Raw genomic sequence first — 25,854 nt, 5'->3', positions numbered from 1 at the left:
GGATTGTACTTGAAATCTCATTAATGATATAAGCAAAAAGTACTGGAAATAACATTTACATGTAAAATATATAACACACCACAGTGACCTTGATGATATAGTACTACAAGATTACCACAAGTCTGATCCTAAAAATCACTGTGCCTTAAAATATGATTTAAGTCAGGACTCACAATAAACTTGATAATTTCCATCTTCCCTGCCATCTTAGAATGGAGTAGCAGAAGGTATGTCTCCGGGAAAGCCTTGCATGTCCCAGTATTGAACAGTTACTACCAGTTTCCCTGAGGGGATTCCTGTGGAGGTCTTTGTTCAGAAAGAGCTGGAAGAAGAAAAGCCACAGGTGCAAAGACTCCATTCTGCCCTATAACTTGCCATTAAGAAAGTGATGGCTTGGGGAAGGGGTAAGACAATAGGGACTTATCCAGAGTGTGGTTGAGCACCTCAGCCGTCAGCACCCAGTGTGACTGAGCACCTCTGCCCCAGAACCCAGCACCCAGTGTGGCTAATCACCTCAGCCCCAGCAGCCAACCAGTATGTTTTCCTATGTGCAGAAACTCACTTTGTCCTCTAGCTGAGGCATGCACGGCTGCAGTACAGGCATTTCCGAGGTCCCTAGGGTCCAGTCATATCACACAGACTATTCAGAGATGGCCCATCTTAAAATACCAGAATAATAATCAAACAGACCCAGTGTTAAAATTAAACTAAACACATTTATTCTTTTTTTTTTAATGTAAAGTGAAACATGGAAGAATTCTGGACTAGGAGTCAGAAGCTCTATTTCTCTTGTGGGGTCACAAAACATTTCTTGGTTTAGTTTCCTCAAGTGAAAAATAGTGGGACTTGTAGTGGATAAACTTTTAAGTCTTCAGATTTTATCAAAACACTAATTTCGAGTCTTTCACAGTGTCTTGTGGTTTTCATTTTAAAGATCAATTGCTATTATAAAATATTGTATAAATATTTCTGGTTATAGGAATTTCTGTATGCTTACATTATGGTTGATAGGAGTTTTCTGTATTTCCAGGGACTTATAGGTATTTGGTTATCTATTAAAAGCCTAATTAAGAGTTTCACATTTGTGCATAAAGCATACTTGGACGTGGATGTTGGGAAGGTCCGAGGGTTTCTGTTCCTTTTGTAAACCATCCCCAACTGGGTGGTGAAAGGACATCTTGGGGTAAAAGCAAGAGGCCTTGGTGCAAATAGTGCTTATTGAGGAAAAGAATAATATAAAACTGTTTATTCTCTAATTGTCCACATTTTAGTGTTTTGAAATCAAGTTTTTAAAAAATTATTGCTGATAATTAAAACCAGGGACTTGTCACAATTTATCAAACACTGCTGGTAAAGACTTACATTAAACTCTCCAAATATAAATATGCCAAAAGCAAACAAAACAACCAAAAATCAGTGCTTGGTTCTACTTTTAAGTAGTTTGGCATTGTATCCTACTACTTAATTTTATCATTTTCAGGAATGAGAAAAAGTAGAGTACTCAGAATTCTGCTTCTGCTATTTCAAACCAGATGTAAGGCATGTTGAACTTAAATTTAGAGGGGGGGTTTGTAGCATGCCAGTTGTGACTTTGGGAGTAGGATAAATAATTTCTTCAACAGTTACATATGTACCTAGCAAGAAACCAACAACTCCAGTGAAGGCTATGGAAATATTTTTCAGAACCATCCATATGTTGTAGTGTTCCTTGGAGAAGGTCAGAATCTCCACCAAAGGGGGCAGGATGAGGGCCAAGGTGCTGCTGCTCACGGCTCCAACAAAGGAGATGACGATGTCCAGACGTGGGATCAGAACAGCCCCCGCACCTGGGAAAGCAAAATGCATGTTTCTCATAAGACATGGCACGCATGGCTGCTCAGTGGTGATCTTCCAGGACAAGTCACACAGAGCAGTGCTCTCCTACTGAGCATTCCACTAGTAATCAGAGTGGCCTAGTGACTTGGCTCCTTAATGCAATTTCCCTTATACGTTGATACAGTTCATTTAAAAAGGTGCCTTTGAGAAATACGTTTTATCTACTTTCCCTTGCTTTGCCTCACCTTCAAACAAAATGTCATAGGCATAGTTCTTTAAATCTGGGCTCAAGATCTATCCTGAGCTGCTTAATGTGGTCTAGAGCTTCCTTTATACTAACTCTGCTTCTCAACCTTGAGTCGGTCAGATGGTTCCCACTGCCTCCCACAGAATTTCCAAAGATGCTAATTTCCAAGAGCTGCAGTATTCGTGTCCCTGTGTCAGACAGCCTCACACTCATTCAGCGTTGGAATCGTCCATCTAGTTCTGGTATAATGAAAATGACAATTTGATGGTAATGACAAGTTCAAGCTACTTTGCATGGTCAAGCTTAATAGGGAAATACATAAGAAAGACTTGTCTTCTTTGTATGGTTGAGGAAAGAGTGCCACTGTGGCCTGAAATTATGAGGGTCCCCCCAAAGTGTGAGGGTCAGGGACATGAGTCAGCCCTGATCATGACACTGAACTATACACCTTCCATTGCTCCAAAGTCTCCATGTCCACATGATCTTTGGAGGCATCATCAGGAGAAACCTTAACACAAGATTACATACATGCTCCAAATAATAAGTGGAATAAGCCACTGAAAGCTGTAAACCAAAAGAAACCCCTGCCCCTAATAAGTCTCAGACAGTTAAACTCCTAATGTGTAAATATTAGTTCAAATTTTTTTTTAATTGATAAGTAGAAACAAAGCAAAATGTCAGCAGAGGCCAAAGGAGTTTGCTCACCGGTCAGAGATGCATACAGAGGAGCATGCATTTGGACCCTGGCACCACCAGGGGTGTGTGGATGTGTGTGTGTGTGGATGTGTGTGTGTATCCCTGGAGACCCCGATCACCAGCCTGAGTGGCCCAGATGCCCCTGCGCACTGCCCTTGAACCCCGGGCCTGGTGGCACCCTCATGCCCTAACTCTGAGCCATTTGGCACGGTTGGTCAAAAGTGTACAATGACCCAAAGGGAAAATTACAAATATGTCTTAATAATATAAAGGGACCCCTCACACAGTGATTTAAACACGTTTATGTTTAAACACCACAGGTACTTTTTTTCAAAATAATTTTATTAGTTCATATAAGTATGATAGGATTGGCTTTGAGTTTTTCTTTTAATAGAATAACAATTTTAAACCAGAAAGCACTGGCTAGGTGAATTTTAAAAAATTAATATTAAAATCAGAATCATTATAATAAATTTAACAAAAATTATTATATAAATATGAATTGATACTTACAAGTAATACTAACCAAGAGGGACCTTATAGTAAATTCACAAATTTGTTTCCATTTAGCATGACATTTCGCTGTTACTACAGGTATAATAATTTCTGCTGGAACATAAAACTGGATTGAATATGTCACAAAAATGCCAAAGGAATATAGAATTTTCACTGATTGATATAACCTGTTAAAAAATTCAAAATTTAGTCAGGTTTTTCATCTTACTTTAATACAAGTGACAAATCACAATGTATTTAATGTGTCCAGTGTGATTTGATTCCTGTTAGACCATGAAAGGATTCCTCCAACCTACTAATGAATACATCTAGTCCTGCTTACTTGCTTTGTGGGGGTGTGGATGAGAAAAAATTGTTCTACTCTTGCTTTGCAAGTTTCAACTATATGATATACTGGGGTGGAGGGTTAAGGTGCTTGCCTTGCATGTGGCTGGCCCCAGCTGAATCTCCAACACCACGTTTGGTCCCCTAAGCACCACCAGGAGTGAGCACAGAACCAGAGTAGTCCCTGGGTAATGCCAGGTGTGGCCCCCAAAGACCCCAAAACAAGATCAGCAACATACAGTGTAACTGAATATCATCCAGATTACATATTAGGTCTTCAAACTCACTCATCTTACAGCGGAATGTTTGTGACCTTTTATTTATTTATTTTTTTGGTTTTATTTTGGCTTTTTAGGTCATACCCAGCGATGCACAGGGGTTACTCCTGGCTCTGCATTCAGGAATTACCCCTGGCAGTGCTCAGGGAACCATATGGGATCCTGGGAATAGAACCCAGGTCGGCCACATGCAAGGCAAACGCCCTCCCCGCTGTGCTATCGCTCCAGTCCCCATGTTTGTGACCTTTCATTAAGCTCTCTTTATATCCCTAGAAAATATCAATCTATTTTCTGTTACAAGAGTTTTATTTTAAAAGAAATTTTTTAGGGCAGAATAGACAGCACAGCAGGTAGGATGCTTGCCTTCCAGATGGCTACCCACACATCCCTGTGATCCTGGGCACCCCACAGAATCCCCCAGGCCCTTCCAGGAGTGATTCCTGAGCGCGAAGCAAGGAGTGAGCCCTGAGTCCTGCCGGGTGGGGCCCAAAAACCAAAACGTTTTTTTAAATTAAATATTAAGGCACCATAATTAACATAATTATTCATAGTTGAATTCCAGGAGCACAGTGTTCCGACACCAGTCCCCTGGCAGTGTCGGGCTCCCTCCACCAGTGTGCCCAGGCCCGGCCTACTTGGTAGGCACACCTTCACTCTCCTTTCTCCTTTCGCTCTCATGCTCTCAGTGTCGTTGGCGCTGCAGTTTATAGCTGCCTATCTCTACGTGCACCACATATGTTCACTTTAAATCAAGATGAGCAGCTAGCTCAGTTCTCCACGGAGAATCACAGCAGTAAACAGTAAGAGGTGGGAGGGGGGACGGGGAAGGGGAGAATGGGCGGAGCTAGTGCTGGGCGGAGGCGCCCTCCAGAGACCTGCCAAGCCCGGAGTTTTCCCGCAGCCATGGAGGCCGCTGTCCCTCACCCCGCTGTCCTCTCGGGGACAGCAGCCTTGGAACTAGGACACCTCCTACCATGATCAGGACCTTCTCCTTCAGTATCTTTTTTTATACAGATGTTCTTTTTGTAAATAAGAGAAGGCAAGAATTCTGATGGTATCAAGAATTCACAAAAATGTAAATCGTTAATCTATACAGCAAATATTCTAGCATCACACAGACCACCAGATATATTTAGAACACAAACAAGGATTAACAAACTCATATCTACTTACCATATGTCCTGGGGAAGATTTAAAGTTATGCTACCTTTGATTTCATCACGGAAACACATATACCCTAAGGTAGCTAATGTAATATACAAAGCCGTAACAATCCCCATGCCGATATTCAGTGCCTGGGGGAAGCGTTTGGAGTCTTTCATTTGATTTTCTAGTGGAAGGACCTACAAAGAGAATAATATAAGTAACTCCAAATACTCAGTATCCTATCTTCCAATACAAATTTATCTTTTCCCTTTAAGTGTACCCTTATTGTTGAATTATTTTCTACATGCAAGATACCACAGAAACCAAAGAGAGAGAGAGAGAGAGAGAGAGAGAGAGAGAGAGAGAGAGAGAAATAGAGGAAAATTTGAAATTATTTCTTAGCAGTTAAACCTTTTTACCAGTTTTGTACAATAAATTTTTTAGTTTGGAGTAATTTTAGATTTATAAAAAATTACAGAAAGGCCCTGGCATGATAGTACTTGTAGGACACTTGCATTGTACTCGGCTGACTGGGGTTTGATCCCCAGTGTCCCATATGGTCCCCTGAGCACCACCAGGACTGATTCCTGACTGCAGAGCCAAAGTAACTCCTGAGCACTGTAGGTGTGCCCCCCCACCAAAAAAGTTGCAGAGAGAAAGAGAAACTTGTATATATCTGCCCCAAACCTAGCATTTCTAATGTAGCTCAAGTATACAAATCTCTGTGTTAATCAAGTACCTTTAAATATCCTAATTAAAGATCAAATCCTTACCACTCCTATGCCCTCAAAAGCAAATACAGCAGTTCCAAAAAAGAGTGGGTATTTCTTCCAGCCTGCCACTATTGGAAGGTTGTGAGGATCTGGCATGTTCTGGAAAAAGAATAAAGAAGACAGGTTATAGTCTATTGTATAGAATTAAAAATTAAAGTGAAAAATATGTAACATGTCTGAGCTTCACAATAGTGAATAATGTGTTATAAAATTGAGTAATTTATAAAAAACAAAACTTATTATTGTTCTAAAGAGAACAATGATTCTATGGCTAGAGAGACAATACAGTAGGTAAGGCACTTGCCTTCACAAGGCCAAATCCAGGTTCAATTCTCAGCACCATTTATGGTTCCTCAAGTACTATCAGGAGAGCTCGGCAAGCTACCGAGTATCCTGCCCGCATGGCAGAGCCTGGCAAGCTACCCGTGGTGTATTCGATATGCCAAAAACAGTAACAAGTCTCAGAATGGAGATGTTACTGGTGCCCGCCTGAGCAAACTGATGAACAATGGGACGACAGTGCTACAATGCTACTATTAGGAGTGATGCCAAAGCACAAAGCCAGGAGTAAGCCCTGAGCACAGCCTGGTGTGGCTCCAACCACGCTCCCCCCAAATAAACTGAACAATAATTATTTCAACAAATATTATATCTTACACTGAATGTAGCCAAGACATCAAGACATTGGGATTCACTGCCTACAGCAGTTGTTTCCCTCTGGCTCACTTGCACTTAAGCTAACTGCACCAGATTACCTGTTTTCACGCACAAATCACAGGATCCTACCGCAGCAGGAAATTGAGACACAGAGTTAAGGTCTGAGCTGAGAGCCTGAGTTAGTCATCAACCACTGCTAACAATGAGACTCGCTCTCCACTCAACCTTCATCAATCTTTCAATTCTCCTAACTTTGGCTTTCTGCTGTGCTCCTTAGCACAGGCCTCCTCTGGTTTCCAGTTTCTATTTTCAGATGGACCTGGTGGCAGCCATTATCCTGTCCCATAGCCTTGTTCCACTGCATTCTCTGGAAATTCACCAACTACACTTGTTCAAGTCCTTGGTTTCACCCTGGCGAAACTTCTTCCAGCTACCCCAAGTCTGGTCCCTCCTCTCCCAGCCACTCTGTGTTCTCTGCCTTGCCTGATGGGAAATGGAATTCAAGGTCAGAAAAAAGGAAAACTACATGGGCAAAGTGAGAAAGCATATGGCCGATTTGGGCACAGAGTTAGAACATAGGCAGCATATGTAGAACTGGGTGAGAGAGTGGTGAAACATGACTGAAAAAGTGAAAGAGCTTGAAAATATGTGGATCAGTTCATAACCGTGAACTCTTAAACAAGGCTCACAGTGTTCCATCTTCCTAGAGAACCTCCTTTTTGCCGCCACTAACTTTGACAAGTTCAGCTAAAGAGTCATGGAAATCTTATGAAATTTTCATACCAGTCCCTCCCACTCTTCATTCTGTAAGAGACAGTCTAGTTTTAAAAATCAGAGAAGGGAAAATTAGAGCCCCACCACCACCACCGCCACCACTGCCACCACCAATAAGAGTCTGTATGAATTGCTACTGGGAACTTTCACACCCAGTGGTGCTTAGGAGCTACTCCTGGACGTCTCAGCAGACCAGATGGTGACAGGAATCAAACTGAGGGCTGAGAGGGGCTGGAGTGATAGCACAGCGGGTAGGGCGTTTGCCTTGCACTCGGCCAACCCGGGTTCGATTCCCAGCGTCCCATGTGGTCCCCTGAGCACCACCAGGAGTAATTCTTGAGTGCGTAAGCCAGGAGTAACCCCTGAGCATTGCCGGGTGTGACCCAAAAAGCAAAAAAAAAAAAAACTGAGGGCTGAGAAAAGCATGTGCTCAGCCTTTTGGCCTGTCTTTCCAGTCTTTCCTACTGCTGCAGATTTTAAAACAGTTCATTTGCAACAATATAAGACAGATCTGATTGGAAAGAACAGAACAGGTATTCTTGGTGTTTAGGGACATCAGTGGCTCCTCTGAGAACTGAAATCTGTGTACAGCTGCTCAGAGAAAGCGCACAGAAACACTCAATGCTAGTAACACTGGTCACAGTGCATATTTGCACACAATGCACATGTACACACAATTTAGATGCACTGAATCCAGCAACTAATGTTAAGGAGTTGCAGATCTCTATCATCTGCAAATAATGTTAGGGACTTGCAGATCCCATCAACAGATTCTTTTAAGGAAGTTGGGGAGCTGGGTTAAAAATCCTCAGGCTGGCCCAGAGTGATAGTACAGTGGGTAGGGTGCTTGCATTGCACACAGCAGATCCAGGTTCGAACGCTGGCAAACCATATGGTCACCTGAGCACCTCTATTAGTGATTTCTGAGCATAGAGCAGAAGTAGTCCCTGAACACACCAGGTGTAGCCCCAGAACAAAAACAAAATACTCAGGCTGTAACAACAAAATGTTAAAGTTCTTGCATACTTAAGGCAAAGAAGCACAGGAATGTGTTTGTACATAAGACAAAGTTCCAGAAATGAAAGAAAACTATAAAACTATCCTCTACTCCCATCTGGACAGTGACTGAAATATAATACTGAGTCCGCTGTTCTGTGTTAGGCAGAATATGGAAGCATGATTCTAATCTGACTATAACTGTTTATTACAATATTCTGAAGCAGTGTCAAAAAGATAGAGCATATTTAATGACATTTAGACCAGATCTGATCTCTAAACCTGTGCCTTCAATTTCTTTTGTCTTTTTTCCAACTAAGCAGAATCTCCCAAAAGAAAACCAAAATTTACTGATTATCTCTAGGTTGTCACATATGAAGTATAGGTTGAATCTTTATATATCATTATTTTATCTTTAAAGTAAACAAAAAAGTTAAAGCATGACATTCAGTTAAAACATGTCTTACTTACCCTGATAACATATTGATAAATGATCACAAGACTGACAGCCATGGACAAATTGGCAAGAAACGAGAGCACAAATAAATTCTTCAGTTCACGGATGAAGACCAAGAGAATTATAAATGGAAGAAAGCAAAGCATGTATGTCCTGAGGTCAATATTTCTCTCACATGGTATCGACGAATTGGTGCCATTCAGAACAAACACTGTTCTCTCCAGGAACCCTTCATGAACCTATATTGAAATACCAGGAGGTGGACAAGGGGGAGACTCCCATCAGCTCCCATCATAAAAGACATAAATGATTGAAAGACACTCTCTGCTAGATTCCTCTACAGTAAAACATTTACACTGTTTCCAGGCATTTTATCTTCCTAGAAATACATCTATATAATCATACCTACATCAAGAATAAATAAACCAGGATAATCTTTGGAAAAATCATTTTTTCACACAGGAAAGTTTACTACAAAGGTATGCGGGTGGGTATCCTCATTCATTTTGCAGCCTGTGACTGTCCTGCTCATGTTCCCGGCAGGCCAGAGGCTCCAGATCTCTCTGAGACCATCAGAGCTAAAGTTGGTCTAGATGCCACTGGCTGGTCTCACGCCAGCTGACTGCTTATAGGGCAAGAAATAAACTCCACTGCCTCTCAGCAACACTTAAGAGCCGAAATAAGACCCAGAAATTACAGCCAAACATTAAAGTCATTTTAAAATAAAAGAACTGTGATCACTATCCATATTAATTAAGAATACCTTAAATTTACACATGGATATATGCTAACAACTGAAGTTATATCAGAGAGCTAGTACAGGAGTTAGAGCTGGTGCCTTGCATACAGCCAGCCCTTACTGATCCCTGGCACCCCAGGGTTTCCTGAGCATCCCTGGGTATAGAAAATTAAAATTTATTCAGCCACTTATGTTACCCAGTATTTAGTTTTCAAATGAGATATATTAAAATTTGTCTGTGACCCACTTAGAAGTGTTTTTTCCATTTTTAAAAAAATCGAGTCACTGTGACATACAGTTACAAAGTTGTTCATAACTGGGTTTCAGTCATACAATGTTCTGACACCTGTACCTTCACCAGTGTACATATCCCGACACCAATGTCCCCAGTTTCCCTCCTGTCACCTCCTGCACATACTTCAGCCTCCTCTATGGCATATGGCAGATACCTCTCCTCCCCCTCCCTCCTTCTCTCTCTCTCTCTCTCTCTCTCTCTCTCTCTCTCTCTCTCTCTCTCTCTCTCTCCCCATAAGTTATAAAATCTAAATGAAATTATAGAGGAGTTTCAAAAGTTTTAAAACTTCACAGCAGAGGCAGCTCATGCTGTAATTATCAGTGAAAATCTTATTTTTTTTTTGCCCCCAACAGGAACCAGCCCTGAGCACAATGAAAATATCAAGTCTCTACATCTATAAATTCTTTTTTTTCCTTTTTGGTTTTTGGGCCATTTCCCATTGTGCTCAGGGCTTACTCCTGGCACTGGGTTCAGGGATCACTCCTGATATCAAGTCACCACATGTGGTGCTGGGAATTGAACCTGATTAGACTGTATGTAAGGCAAGTACCCCCACACATACACTGTACTCTCTCTGATCTTACATCCACAAATTCTTAAGAGCCAAACTCTACAGTAATAGCGTTTCTGAGTACTTTCTCTGTACCTGGTACCATCATATACATAAGACATCATTTTATCCTATAAACACAAAAATCACCCCCCCCCATTTAAAAAGCCCTCTGAAGTGGATAATAATATTGATTTCAGTTTCTATTTGAGGAAACTAAGGGTATGAGAGAGAGAGAGAGAGAAAGAGAGAGTATAGAAATCTATCAAGCCAGCAAGCGGTATTTCTAGGATTTTTATTCAGTGGGTTCTTAGAAATTGTAAATAATGTTATCACAAAGCTCATAATAATTTATAATTCCTTAGCAGAAAAGTTATTATAAAAGTTCACTATCAGAAAATAAAATGTGTAGACATACCTAGAGGGAGATTGAGGTAAACATTTAAGTCCTTGGGTGCCCTCTAAACAGAGACTGGCCACCCTACACAACCCTATCTTACCTGATTCCTATGATCTCACATGTTTACCAAATGCAAAACACAAATAAAAAATTACTAAATTCAGATGTTTTCATTTAGAGCATAAACTCACTGAAATCTGCTAATTTCTCAGTGATTCAGCAGTGTAATGGTTAAAATTCCAAAAGCAGATTAATTTTTCCAGCAAAGCTCAAATGGAGAAGAGCTATAAGAGCCTCCGTTTGTATACTGTTTCACTTTCTTACTAAAGTGCTCACAAGCATGTGTCAGCTGAACCATGGACAGCTCGACGAGAAACCGCTCCCATTTATGGGTAAGTATGGGGATGAGGAGAGAGGAGCAGGGACTGCACTTCAGATCCCCTGACACTAAAGTTCATAACCTTGGGTAGAGCGTGACATTGCTTCTGCTCTTCCCCACTCTTCATTGTTTGATCGGAAACCTTTGTTCGATCCAAGAACGAACAGAGAGAATCTGCCAGGGATAGAATCAGTGGGAGTTCTGGGGTCCTTGCCTCACCAGAGGTTCACATGGCCCCCATCTATATGACAGTGAGACTCTTCGTCCTTTGGTGGGGCACCACCCTCAGTTTCCCAAGAAGGTCCAGTCTGCCACTGCTGCCCAGAGCAAAGAGAACTGATAAAGTCACCTCACCCGTGTGTCTACCAGCCATGAAGGCACGCCCTCGGGACAGCGGGAATCTCACACACACTGCCTCAAGGGACCACCTGTCTGCAGTGCAGTGGTGATAACTTGTCTTTTCTCATTGCTTCTTATGCTTCAAGAGGGCTTCAATTGTTCTACTGCCTTATGTCCCAGAAACACTTTTTCTACCTTTTCCCTTTGAAGTTCCTGAGCACAGGTGTGAAATCAACTGCTGTACTGTTATTAAGGCAATGCTTAAAAATGCTGCAAAAGCCAGGAGATGAATCAACAAGCTCTATAAGAGGTAAAGACCGTGTGGAAGGGACAGTGAGGAGTGTTTCACAGAATATGGAATTCAAACAAAGTCTTCAACTTTTTCACAGACCAAGGCTTCCTTTCTTAAGTCCAACTTGACTGTCTGTGATCCTTTACAAGGGCAGGGACGGAATAAGGGGCCTGGCTCTTGCTTCCCACTGGCCACTGCAGACTGTCTACCTCTACTATTTGGTCCACAAAGGATGTTATAAATAGCCAGATGGCTCTTAGCAGAAAAACAGTTACCATCCCTAACTTCAAGGAACTCATACCTATAGGAGGATTTGGAATATAAATATTATTTGGAATATAAAGACTAAATGAGTCTTTCCAACATCACAGTCTAAACTAGTGGTTCAAATACAGCATACAGGCATACACTGATCAGAGTATCAGACCCCAGCCCACACCAAACCTGGCCTTCCCTCTGTGTTCACAAATAAAATATTAATAGAATACAGACACACTCTAGGTTTTCATATTGCTGTTCGTAGCAGAGCTGAGATAGAAACCAGAAGGTTTGCAAAGCTAAAAATACGGTCTGGCCCTTTACAGAAAAAAAGATTACTAACTTTTAGTCTAAACATAAAATGAAGCATAGAAATACCAGTAAAGTATATGTTTATATATTCATGTAAGTTCTTTAAGAAAACAAATAATTCTGCATTAAAATACAAATGCTACAGATTATTATTATTATTGCTATCTGTAATGACAATTATTTACCATAGACACATGGGTAATAAATATTTTTGATTAAATTAATTACTGAGAAAAGGCAGAGGGTAATATCTGAATAATAACGGCAAAATACCAGATGTAAAGGAGAGTACTCAGGCGTGATTTTGACAGGGAACTTTTAATTTTAGTGCTTTGCATGTTTGTCCAATTCAACAGTCAGCGTCAGCCAGGACTGCACACTACTTTCTTTTAGAGCAAACTGTCACAATATGGAAGGAAGCTGAGAAACCTCTACATTTCTGAACACAATACAATAACTACTGATGCGTATTTTTTGTTTTGGGTACCTTTTTTTCCAGTAAATCCCCATTTTTTGTTTTGAGGGCCATACCCAGCAATACTCAGGACTGACTCCCAGCTCTGCTTTCAGGGGTCACTCCTGATGGTGCTCATATATAGTGCTAGGGATCAAACCTGTGTCTGGCAGCAAGCAAGGCAGATGCCCTACCTGCTCTGCTATCTTTCTAGCAATCCCATGTTTTTACTTCATTTTTTCTTGGAAACAAGAGGACATCCTCACTGTGCTCAGAAGCAACCAGGGCAATTTAGATTCAGCAGAGCTGGACACAAAGGAACCACATGGTACAATGGAACCCAGGGCCCCACATGTGCAAGGCATGTGCTCTACCACTTGAGCTACATACCTGGTCCTTTACTTCACTTTGTAGGCAAACTGGCTAAAGCTTTACATATCTCATTTTAGAACATCACTGTAAAGGATATACTTTCAAACCTCTGCATATCTGCTTTTGAGATCTAAATTTCATGTAGCTAAGAATCAGTAATCATATCCTCTCTGATCTGAAAGAATAAGCATTATTAATACAACAAGAACAGTAAAATCAACAATAACAGAAGCACAGCTAGCAGAAAATAAGACTAAAGGGTAATCTACAGAGGGACATCATTTATGGAAACACATTTTGTATCAGCCTTAGCCTGCTCAGAGGGAATACAGTGCCATGCCGTGATGGGAATGGTTTCACTGACTGGACAGCAGCAGTACTCACTTGTTTCACATTTTCAGCTAAGAAGACAATATAAACACTACAGAATCCCAGCTGTGTTATCACGAGAAAAAAGTCAACCACACTCCTGAAAAGAGATAGCCATTAATATCACTAGGAACTGCTGAAATATCAATGTATTATTGTCTTTTTAAATATTTATAAACATTTTATAATAGCACATATTCTTTTTTACTTTGTTAAATACCGAACGCACTTAAAATATTTAATGCAAAAATCATACACTTGAGATCAGTATGTCATTAGGGTTGATTGAGTAAAAGGATGTTCCATTAGGTTAAAAGGCCAAAATTTCCCCATAATTAGGTATCTGCTTATGAAATTACTACATGACGTTTCCTCTTTAAGATGCAGCCCCTGTCTCCTACTTGTCAAGGCTTTCCTTCACATCAGCCCACTATCTGCCCCTGACACCCAGCTTCATGCCTTTTGAAAAAGAATGAACATGCCGTGGATGAGGGCACAGTCCTAATTCACCATTAGAGACCTCTCCAGTAGCTTGTCTTTTATCTCATTTTTAAATCATAATTTCTAGAAAGTTGTACCTACACCAGCAGTGCATAAGAGTGGAGAAGGGATTCCACCTGAGAGTCACTTCCCATTATTTGGCTCTGGCGGATAATGAAGTAATAGATCTGCCTAGGGATGAACATATAGTGCTTCCTCCATCTTGCTCAAGGAACAGCCAGTGGCCTCTAGCCACATGCAGTGATAGGTCTCTGTCCTGTCTAGTCATCTGTGTCAGGCTTCCAGACCATCTTCGTCTGGCCACCAAGTCCAGTCTCTGCACCCACCCTATTTGGCCTTCTTTCCTCTGGCCGTAACTCTACTGCTCTCACTGGTGCTTCGGGGCCTCATCTATAAGTAATCTTGGCTTTCTGGAATGAGTTTGTGATGCTTCTCTCTGATGAATTTCATTCAGATATTCCCTCAAGATCTCTTCATCTTCCTTTGACTTGAGTATCCTACCCAGGACCATGCCAGCCACTTATCTCTGCTGGGTTGAACAGAGTGCCTGGAGGCAGGACCCTGGGAGCATTTGGCTCATCCTTCCTTCTTCTGTTTAACATAAAGGAACTTCAGAAGCAGCTCATCAGCAAAAGTGGCGATCCCAGAAAGGCCACACTGCACCACGGAATACTGAGACTGCTTCTTGTGCAACCCACCACATCACTGTACTGTCAGCAGCAGCTTTTGATTGGTCTTATTCCTGGTCCTGCACATAGCTGACTTTGATTTGTCACTTCCACCAAAGATAAATTTCCATTTAAACTAAATGGTAAGAAAATAGGACTTTGTTCAAATCTATCCCTCAGATGTCTATGTGCATATACCTAAAGATGAAAAATAACTTGAGCTAGATTATAAAATTGAAAATTTTTATTTTTAATTTATTATAAATTTGTTTCATAAGTGGAGATTCAGAGTTAAGTTGAATCCAAGTCTGTCTAACTCTGAAGACTGTTTATTGACCTGTTTTAGCATAAGCTACTTATGTGTCCTCTTGGTAAAATACCTAAGGACAGGCTGTTCCCCCTGAGCACCGCCCTGGTCACACTGCCCCACTGAGCATCTCCGGGCAGGAGTGAGATCTACAGAGACACAGGTGTTGTTCCGATGACCACATGCCAGTAACAGAGGGCCCTCACCTTCCCCAGGCTGCTTGCTTCTGAAGGCAGCTCCAAGGACTTGCTTCCATTGCATAGCTCACGGTGTCACTGTAGCCTAATGTGGGCTTTTTAAACCTGCGAGTAATAAGAACCAGACATAGGAAAACAAGAACTTGAAGCTGATCCACAAACCCATTTCTCAAAAAGAACATCAAATAAACGATTATTAATGAATTCCCAAGCACTAGCCATGAGTTTTCAAATTTTCAAGATCTGCTAACTCCTAAGGTGTGTCTCATGAAATTCAGCATTTTATCTCCATCCTCAAAACAATATTTTATTTTTTAACCTACTGTGCTTAAATGGTTTGTATATTGCATTACCTAAAATATCCTTCCAGGGGCTAGAAGGATAGTTCAGTGGGTAGGGTTGGCTGCATACTTGCCTTGTATGCAGCCAATCCGGGTTCAATCCCCAGCACCCCATATGGTTCTCCTTTCCCACTAGGAGTGATCCTGGGGCACAAAGCCAGGAGTAAGCCCTGCACAACCAGGTGTGGCCTGAAAACAAAAACCAATAAAATATCAACCACAATGAGTCATATCTATACCATCTCTCTTATTCCATTCTTTGTTTGTTTTGGGGCCACACACAGCTGTGCTTCAGGGTTATTCCTGGGTCTACACTCTGGCAGGCTCAGGGAACCACATGGGATGCCAGGGATTGAACCCAGTTGGCTGAGTGCAAGACAAGTCCCTACCAGCTCTGTTATCGCTCTGGCCCCTATACTGTTCCATTCGTAGAACACCATTCTTTAGTACATCTGTACAAGACTGAATGATAATTTCACATTCAGCCCTCATAAAAACCCCATTAGGAAGGCACTGTTTCCCTCTGTTTTCTACCCCACCTTTTTCTCAAGTAGATTTATTGTTATTTAAAGATCAGAAAGGACTTGCCTTGAGTTCTGAGAACATTTAAAAAGACTGCTCCAAGGAAGTCTTTTTAAGATATTAGTTTACTAGAATAGGTATTTTAATTGGCCATTGTTCAGTAGAAGCAGTTTTAGGATAGAAAAATAAAAAATTATTTTATTGACTATTACCAACTTTATACCAGCAAAAAACACCAAAGCCTTTATATTCAAAACTGAATTACTAACAAACTAAAGAGTAAAAGTTATAGTTAAAAATTTTACAGCTGGGTCGGAAGTGATAGTATGGAGTAATAGTCCCCAGCACCCCACACGGTCCCCTGAGCCCACCATTATCCCTGAGCACTGTCAGGTGTGGTCCCCCAAGAAAAAGTCTTACTGCTTCCTCTGTTCCCTCTTCGTCCTGAGTTTCTCATTTACACTGAATAAGATGGACATTCCTGTTTTGCTAAAAGTTATATTTTAAGAGAACCAAACATATTCAGTCCAGATTCAAATAAAATGGAATGCTATGATTTTTCATAATTACTATTTTAGACTTGCCTTTGTAACAGAGTATATAAAACTTCAATTGTAACATATAGAAGTATACAATTATCCGATGCTTTAAGTAAATGCATAGTTATAAAAAATAGACTTAATGAATCCATATTTACCTCTGACATAGAAAGTGACTGCAACGTACCAAAATGTGCATACAGTGAACAGATATAATCCCTATAAATACAAGACTGATGGGTCCCAGCTGCAGGAGGAAATGTACAAGGGTTACTTATGTTACAGAGTAGCCTTATAGACAATAAGGTGATAAACTGTTCAACCGAAGAAATAGTTGTTGGAAAACGTATTAGTCATCCGCATAAGAAAAGCAATAAACTTTATACAAAGAATTTCAGTTTCACTGTCTGTGGTAACTGTATCTTATTGACTCAGCACCAGACCCATGCATATAGGAATACATATCAGTAGGAAGGAATATAACAGAAATGTCTGACGGTGGTCTCTCCCCATTATAATTCACCAGCAAGTCTGACTCATAATCTGAATGCTAAAACGCACCCTACCCTACCCACTGGGCAGAACATGGCTGTGAATTGCTTGCTGAGTACTTGTAGCAGCTAGAGTAAGGAATTATGCACAGAAAACAACTGTGTGGAAAAAAATTGCATATAAAATTTTTAAAGTGAAATGTAGATATTGAGACACAAAATATTATAGTCAGAAATGTTACTGTCACTGTCACTGTCATCCCATTGCTCATCGATTTGTTCAAGCGGGCACCAGTAATGTCTCCATTGTGAGACTTGTTACTGTTTTTGGCGTATCGAATACACCACAGGTAGCTTGCCAGGCTCTGCCTTGCAGGTCAGATACCCTCAGTAGCTTGCCGGCCTCTCCAAGAGGGGCGGAGGAATCTAACCTGGGTCAGCCACATGCAAGGCAAACGCCCTACCCAAGGATAAAGATATAACAAAAAATTTTTTTAAAAAAGAAAGAAATCCTGGGGATGGAGTGATAGCACAGCAGATAGGGCATTTGCTTTGCCCACGGCCAACCCGGGTTCGATTCCCAGCATCCCATATGGTTCCCTGAGAATTGCCAGGAGTAATTCCTGAGTGCAGAGCCAGGAGTAACCCCTTAGCATCACCGGGCGTGACCCAAAAAGCAAAAAATTTTTTTAAATGTTAAATATTTCTAAATTAGGCTGGAAAAAGTCATATACAGTGGAAATCGATAAAACTTTTTCATAAAACTGGACAATTAAAAGTGGCTAAATACAATTTCATTACTTTATGCCACCACTTTTTTTTCTGTTTTGATTTTGGGCCACACTCAGCAGTGCTTAGGGCTTACTCCTGGCTCTGCAGTCAGGGATCCCTCCTGGCAAGCTTGGGGGACCATAAGGAGTACGAGAGATCAGACCCAGGTGAGCTCGTGTAGGGCAGATGCCATACACTCTGTAGTATTGCTCCGGCTCCTATGTAATTTGATCAGTACAACAGCTAAGTGATATGTTACTTGACCATGTCATATTTAATATGGGCAGATGTTTTCATGCGGTGATTCCTGCTACAAGTTAAGATGATAACTTTATCTTAAATAGAGATTGCAAGGAGTCTTACCACTATTCCTGCATTTTTTATGGCCAATGGAAGTCCTAACAAGCCAGTCCCAATGTTTCCTTTGAGAAGATGCATAAGAGTTTGTACAAATCTGAAAAATAAAAATTCAAGATTTCAACAATTTAGAGTACAATCTGTTAAATTCACCTCATCTTTTGTTATTAGATGAGAACAGAAAATTAAGCAAGAAGTCAAAGAACATTTCCGTTCAACCAGAAGTTGAACTGTTCAAAGCCATATTGTGTCTAATGTCCTTTATTTGCCACTTAAAAGTGAAATATAGAGGATTATTGTGTAGATTAAATGAAATAACTGAATTGTTACTTTTACAACAAGTCTCACAATGGAGACGTTACTGGTGGCCACTCGAGCAAATCGATGAACAATGGGATGACAGTGCTACAGTGCTACTTAACTGAAAGTATTTTCCTATTACTATAATAAAAGGTGGCCTAGATGCTGGCTCAGCGGCTGGAGAACACACTGCACTACCCCTCAACACCACCAGGAGGAGTCCCTGAGCTTGGAAATAAGCACAGTCCCTGAGCACCAGCAGGTGTGGCCAAAAAAATTTTGAAAAAAATGAGAAGAGGTAATTTCCTCACAAGCTACTTGACTGTGGTTTTGAAAACAATGTTGAAGATCACACGTGGCTAAGTTGGTAAGCAAGAAGAGTTATCAGCACTCCCTATGTAATCGCGGTTCTAAGCACATTGGATTTTTGAGTATCGACTTAAGGAAAAATGGGCAACCTTAGAACTATGAATCACCAGATGAATGTGAGTGATTTTTAGGCATCCTAATATATGGCCTGAGGGACTTCACCTAAAACAAAACTCTCCAGAAGGCGGGAACAGGTCTCCTGAGCAAAAAAGAATGTTAAACTTAAGAACAGCCCAGATCTTCAATCTGTAACAAAACCTCCAATCTATAGATGTATTTACTTATTCTTTTCTGAGCATTTAAACTTAACATCACTTTGTTTATTCATTACTGTAATTAGAGAGGGAACTTCCTCCAGTTCACTAATGACAAGATCCAAGTTCTTAGAGCCCAGTGTTTCACAGCCCCTGCCTGCCGGCTCTCTTAGCATCCTTCCTCCTTGGTCCTGCGTGCCCGTGCAGGCAGGTTTCTGCTTTCCCAGATGGACCATGGCACTCCGAGGACGAGCTGCGAGTAGAAGATGCTTCCAAAAGAGACAGCGTGAGCACAGGGGCACTTACGAAATGCCCGCCTGGTTGGGGAGCTGGTAGTGCTTCTGGACCGGGAGGAGCTCCTGCTCTTGCTCCTCATCAGATGTACCGTCAAAGTGCTGCTCGCTGATTAAGGGCCTCATCACATCCATGTCTTTAACAAAGAAATACAATCTGCTTTAAAGGTGATAAATGATTCAAAATAACAGGGAATGCAACAGATCTCCTTTACTTCTTGCACCCCCCAAAAGTATATTATTAATATCCCCAAGATTTAGTACATTTATAAAGAAATATGAGGGGCCAGAGAGTACAGTGGATATGGTGCTTGCTTTGCATGCGGCCAATCCAGGTTCAACCCCTGGCACTAGAGGAGTTATCTCTAGTGCAGGGCCAGGAGTAAGCCCTGAGCATTACTGTGTGTGGCCCAGTAAAAATAAGAAAAAGAAAGAAACAGACAAACAAGGCTTATTTGCTATATATTTTATTTGGACTAAATTGTGCAAAGCAAAAGCCTAAGTATTCAGTACAAAACTTCTTTGTCTAACAGTAGTGGACTGATGTTAAGCATCACTTGTCTGATTCACAGTTGAAAACCTGCCTCAAGCGCTGGGGGAGAAGGCAGTTGGGATAGAGAAGGGACCACTATGGCAAAGATAGTTGGAAATGACCATTCTGGATAAGAACTGCAAGCTGAATAGGTAAAGGAACAAACATGATAACTGATAACCTCTCAGTATCTGTATTGCAAACCATAATGCCCAAAAGGAGAGAAACAGAGACAGAGACAGAGAGACAGAGAGAGAGAGAGAGAGAGAGAGAGAGAGAGAGAGAGAGAGAGAGAGTTCCTGCCATAGAGGCAAGCTGGAAGGGTGGTGGTGGGAAATGTGCACTGGTGAAGGGATGGGTGTTGGAACATTGTATGACTGAAACCCAACCAGAACAGCTTTGTAACTGTGTATCTCATGGTGATTCAATTTAAAAATAGTAATAATAATCACATATCTAAAACCCAACTATGAGTAGCTTTGTAAATCACAGCACTTTAAATTTTTTTTTTTGCTTTTTTTTGGGTCACACCTGGCGATGCACAGGGGTTACTCCTGGCTCTGCACTCAGGAATTACCCCTGGCGGTGCTCAGGGGACCATATGGGATGCTGGGATTTGAACCCGGGTCGGCCGCGTGCAAGGCAAACGCCCTACCCGCTGTGCTATCCCTCCAGCCCCCCACAGCACTTTAAATTTTAAAAGTAAAAAGCCACATGATTTAGAGCAGATGATCATAGCATAATGGATGAGAAATGTGAAGAAATTAAGTGTTTTCATCACTTGTTAGCTTTAAGTCTTACTGCATTTTTAGAGGCAACCATATCTCTAAAACTTGAAGAAAGTTCTAAGATCTGGGTAGGGGTTACGTGGTAGAGGCGGAGCCTGGCTTGTGCCTGGCAGGGTGAGTTCTGGCACCACAGTGAGTCCTCAAGTACTGAGAGTCATCCTGGAGCCTTCCACGCTGCTGGGTGTGGCCCATGGATTCAAAGGGAAAAATTAAGGCCATTTGAACTCTACAGAATGAATATCCCCCATTTCCTCTTTTTTCTTTTTCACAGGGCCTGTGATGGAAGCCAGGACCTGACACACACAAAGCTTGTGCCCTGCCACTGAGCCAGGTATATCCCAGGCCTGCCTAACTCCTTATTTGTTGGTTTGTTGGTCAGTACCTACTGGTGGAAAGGATTACTCCTGACTCTATGCTCAGGGGTCATTCATGGTGTGCTTGGGGGAACCAGGGTCAGCTATATGCAAGTCAGGTTCACAAATGTTTAACATTTTGCCACATTGACCTTTTCTTTTTTTTTTTTTTTTTTGCTTTTGGGTCACACCCGGCAATGCACAGGGGTTACTCCTGGCTCTGCACTCAGGAATGACTCCTGGCAGTGCTCAGGGGACCATATGGGATGCTGGGAATCAAACCCGGGTCGGCCGTGTGCAAGGCAAACGCCCTACCTGCTGTTCTATTGCTCCAGCCCCCCCCCCCACTGACCTTTTCTTAACATATTTTTTGTCACTTTTTATGAACTATGTAAAAGTAGTTGCATGTCATGTCTCTACAACCTGGGGTCCACCCTCCCTCCCTCCTCTTGCTCTTGCAGCAGCAACCCAACATTTATTTTTTATAATTGCAGATAATCTGAAGTCTTCAGTGCCCTTGGGCTCCAGTAAAAGACTATTTTTGTGAGGGGCTCCTGTGTGTCCCTTGTTGAAGGGACAGGTCTGTGGGGTGGGGTGGAAAGATTAGGGTGAAGATGGCTCTGATTAAATTCTGTGCTTAATTGCACTAGTTTTTGCTTAAAGTCATGCTTTACGACATTGGAAGATGCCTTAGCATTTTAGTATTTTTGCAATATATTTTGAAATCAGAAAGTGCGATTAGTTTTTTGTTGTTGTTATTCAAAATTGTTCTGGCTGTTTGGAGTCTTTTGTAATTAAATACTGTGACACTGGCATAAAAACACATAAAAATCAATGGAACAGGAGAGTCCACGGATAAGTCCACAAATTTATGGGCGACTGATCTTCTCCAAGGGTGCCAAGAAAGTGCAAGAAGTAAAAGAATGTCTTTCCAACAAAAGGGGAGGAGGGGGACAAGCTTTATGATCATTATCACACATTCACAAGAGCCACTTAAAAATAGATTAAAGACTTGGGGGCCGGAGCGATAGCACAGCGGGTAGGGCATTTGCCTTGCACGTGGCCGACCCGGGTTCGATCCCCGGCATCCCATATGGTCCCCCAAGCACCGCCAGGAGTAATTCCTGAGTGCAAAGCCAGGAATAACCCCTGAGCATCGCTGGGTGTGACCCAAAAAGCAAAAAAAAAAAAAAAAAAAAAAAAAATAGATTAAAGACTTGAACATAATCCCTAAAACTTTAAAACTCCTAAAAGAAAACATAAGGAAAGCTTTGTGACACAAGTTTTGGCAGTGATTTTATGGGTTTGGCATGAAAAGACCAGGCACCAGAAATGAAAGTAGACCAGGTGATATGAAGCTAAGTTTCTCCCAAGCAAAGAAAACCATCAGCTAGAGGAAAAGGCAACCTCCAATATGAAATAAACTCTTTGCAAGCCACATATCTGAATAGGGCTAAGTCCCTAAATATATCAAGAACTCCTGCAATTCACAGGGGGGAATAAAACCTAACCATTGAATTAACTGCCCTCCCTCCTCGGCTGTCAGTACAGACAGAGCCTGGGGTCTGCCTTCCCTCCTCCTACTCTTGCAGCAGCAACTCAACCTTTGGAATTTGCTCCTTATTTTTAGAATAAATAAACAAGGGTGTAGAATCTTCACCCTTGTAAAAGATAAGCTGCCCATAAATTTGTGAAATTATCACTAGAGGCATGAATAGGTACTTCTTCGACATAAGTGTTGGCTAACACTATGAAAGGTGCTCAGTGTCATTAATCATAGGTAAATGCAAAACAGCCATAATGTAGCATGAGTATACTCATGTGAAGCAGGACAGAAGCAGGAGTTGTTGGTAAGATACGGAGAAATCAGAACACACACACACAGTTGACTGGAGTACAGCTTAGGGCAGCCACTGTAAAGACAGCATGTAAGTTTCTCAAAGACTTAAAACCAGAACTCCTACATGACACTCCCGTGCCAAGAGTATCACCTCAGGCCAGGCTCAGGAGTACATGTCTTGCAGGAGCAGCCCTGAGGTAGCCCTGGAAGCCCTGAGTGTCCTTGACCTGAGTGTCCCTGACAGCCTCCAGCCTAAAGTGTCTAAACCAGTTGGCCGGGCATTGCCAGGACTGCACCCATAAATCAGTGCTCGTCCTCACTGTAACACCACTCATGGAACCGACAGATGACATAGATGTCCAGACAGAGAAGTGAATAAAGAAAACATGGTGCATCCATGTGCCCACTATCGCCAGCCTTAAGAGAATGAAGCCTGGGAGCCAGGAGCGAACTCAGCCATGGCAGGTCCACGGCCTGAATGTATACACGACCCTGCACGATTTTGCTCTCACTCGCTCACTCCCATTTGGACAGACCTTTCCTGTGTCTCACTGCCGCAGACCTGATCTCCCCCTCCCTACCCCACAATCTCTTCCAGTGCCACAGTCTCAGTTGTGACCCAAGGTTCTATCTCCAGACACCTGGCACTGGCTGCAAACTCTGGGTATCTGCACTTGGATAGCTCACAGCTCCACCTACCGAGTGTGACAAGTTCAGACCTTCGCCACAAGCCCACGCCTGCTAAGCTGTGCCCTTTTATACTGTGCACACACACCCCTCCCCCCAGGTGCACTCCAGGAGAGTGAGCAGGGCACGCCCTTTAGGACCCTTCCACTTCCACCGTCAGCTCTTCCTTAGAAGCAGGGATCGAAAGCATTGGAAACCAAGCTCCTCCTCCTCCTGGAGAAAGCCAGCATGGGCTCCGTGGGCATGTTCTAAAACCGCCATCCCATCTGCCAATGCATTTACACCCTTCAAGGCGCTCACCCCGGGCCACCCCCTCCTCTCTGGCAGCCTCTCATCCAGTCAGTCTCTCTGGAAACCATTCTGGTGGTTCTGTCTGTCCACACCCACCTGTCAGCTCTTCAGGAACTGCACAAATGCCTTCAGGTTTTATTGGGGGGCAACAGGGCCTCCCAAGTGGTGCTCTGGATGCCCAAGCGCCACTTGTGGAGATGCTTGGCCCACCATCAGAGGTTCAGTGAAGGGCCTGAGGATGCCATGATGCTCGGACCCTGTGATACGGGACTCACCAGTAGTGCTTGTGGTCAGGGCCTCCAGGACACCCTGGAGGTGCATGGGGGACCATGTGATGTCAGCAACTGACCTGTTCTCCTAGTGACAGATGTTACCAGCTTTTCTCCATAATAAACACTGCCATGAACATCCAATACATGAATATTGGTATAAATATTCATAGTTTGTCATCTACTTGAGCAGTTTCCTTAGGAAGTATTTCCAGAAGGAGAAAAGCCAGGAAAGGACTGGACCATTCTTAAGGATGAATATGTTCTAAGGATCATAGCAGCAAATTCACAGTTCACTTCTACACGTCTTCACTGACACAGGCTGCGAGATAGGTGCCCACGGCAGCCAGATGCCCCCGGCTTCCAGTCTGGGGCTTGCCACTCGTGAGCTTCAAATTTCTGTACCTATTAAGTAGGACCACGCCTCCAGCTGGCCCAACTGTAGGAATGGCCAGTAGACATTCATCATGCTCATTCGGAAGAAACCCGTGCAGAGGGCATGCCACACATCATCCAAAAACACCAGCCTGACAAGGGCCTCGCAGGGAGTCACCAGCAAATCAGAAAGACACTCAAACAGTCCCAAGACAGTGATATGACTGTCCAGACCCTTATCTTGTTCCTAAAATAACTTCCACAGTCCCTGACTGAGCCAGGAAAGCCACAAAACAGTTCTGGACAGATTTGTCAGGCCCTCAAGTCACATTGCAGGCTGGGGTGCCCCATCAGCAGCACACCCAAGGCTAGTCACATGCCTGCACACACCTGGCACACGTATGGCACACGGTGCACCAACGCCCTCCCTGCAAAGACCCCTCCCTGTACACACAACCTTCCCTGTACACACACCTCCTCCCTGTACACACCCCCTCCCTGTACACAGACCCAAACCTCTACACAGATCCATCCCTATACAGAGACCCATCCATGTACACGCACCCCCTCCTTGTACACACCCCTCCCTGTACACGCACCTCCTCTTTGTACACACACCCCCTCCCTGTACACGCACCCGCTCCCTGCACAAACACACACACCCTCCCTGACTGCACCCCGTGTCCCCGCATCCCGTCCCGCATCCGTCTCCCTCGCACCCGTCCCTGCCCAGCTCCCAGTCTATCCTTCCCGGCCGGCGCCCCTACGAGGCCGCAATGGGAAGTCGCTTAGTCTCCGTCCCGGGTGCTAGGCCGCGGGCCCCTCCTGCGGGCACCCTCGGCCGGGCGCGCCCCCCCGCCGCCCCGCGCCCACCCCGGCCCTACCCACCCAGCTCCTCCGGGCCCGCCGCCTCCGCCGGCGCCGCCGCTTCCATCGCGCCGGTGTCTCCAGGACGCCCCGCGCAGGCCCCGCGTCAGGCCGCCCGGGAGAGCCGCGCGCGCGGGAGGGAGGGAGGGGCATGCGCAGTGCGGCGCGCGGCGGGCAGGGCGTGGGCCGGGCACGGGCTGGGGGCGCTGCCAGCGGGGCGTGGGGCCAGTAACGCTGCCAGCGGGGCGCCGGGCGGGGCGCCGGCAGCGTGTCAGACTGGAAATAATGCCAGCGGAGCCCGGCAGGGCATTGAGCTGGGCACCGGGCAGGGAGCCGGGCGGAGGGTGCTGCCAGCAGGGCACCGGGCAGCGCATGGGGCGGGACAGGCGGCTGCGCGGGGGCCCGGTGTCCTAGGGCGACCCCCGACCGCCTTGGTCTGCCAGACTGGGCATGGGGGGGGGGGAGGACCTTGAGAGAACGCAAAAGGAGGGACTGTGTCTGTCC

The 25,854-nt window shown here is 43.5% G+C and overlaps 1 protein-coding gene across 3 annotated transcripts; it reads right to left on the bottom strand.

Moving 5' to 3' along the window:
• Nucleotides 1-25,502, bottom strand: SLC36A4 (solute carrier family 36 member 4). 3 transcript variants are annotated; one of them, XM_055132538.1, is made up of 11 exons: nt 25,372-25,502; nt 19,362-19,485; nt 18,139-18,229; nt 16,672-16,760; nt 15,121-15,216; nt 13,454-13,538; nt 8,694-8,918; nt 5,796-5,894; nt 5,050-5,219; nt 3,272-3,441; nt 1-1,826 (listed from the first exon to the last, which is right to left on the bottom strand). In XM_055132538.1, the coding sequence occupies exons 1-11, from the start codon at nt 25,415-25,417 to the stop codon at nt 1,519-1,521; spliced, it is 1,503 nt and encodes a 500-aa protein (XP_054988513.1). In that variant the 5' UTR covers nt 25,418-25,502; the 3' UTR covers nt 1-1,518. The 3 variants fall into 3 exon arrangements, with proteins under 3 accessions (XP_054988513.1, XP_054988514.1, XP_054988515.1); XM_055132539.1 differs by lacking the exon at nt 19,362-19,485 and having other exon boundaries at nt 2-1,826; nt 25,372-25,494; XM_055132540.1 differs by lacking the exons at nt 16,672-16,760; nt 19,362-19,485; nt 25,372-25,502 and having other exon boundaries at nt 2-1,826; nt 18,139-18,209.
• Nucleotides 25,503-25,854: the final 352 nt, after the last annotated feature.

The sequence above is a fragment of the Sorex araneus genome, chromosome 3 (assembly GCF_027595985.1).
Source record: "Sorex araneus isolate mSorAra2 chromosome 3, mSorAra2.pri, whole genome shotgun sequence".
Classification (NCBI taxonomy): domain Eukaryota; kingdom Metazoa; phylum Chordata; class Mammalia; order Eulipotyphla; family Soricidae; genus Sorex; species Sorex araneus.
The sequence above is the reverse complement of the archived record's forward strand: the minus strand, read 5'-3'. Positions and strand labels throughout refer to the sequence as shown.

What these genes read in the sequence shown, in the direction of transcription:
- SLC36A4 (XM_055132538.1), bottom strand. Translation starts at nt 25,417, where the DNA reads ATGGAAGCGGCGGCGCCGGCGGAGGCGGCGGGCCCGGAGGAGCTGG. An exon ending in TAGCTGAAAATGTGAAACAA is followed by an intron (nt 8,919 to 13,453) that starts GTGAGTACTGCT and finishes ATTTCAATATAG; the next exon opens with GTTCATGAAGGGTTCCTGGA. An exon ending in CCTCTTGGTTAGTATTACTT is followed by an intron (nt 1,827 to 3,271) that starts GTAAGTATCAAT and finishes TTGCTTTCCCAG; the next exon opens with GTGCGGGGGCTGTTCTGATC.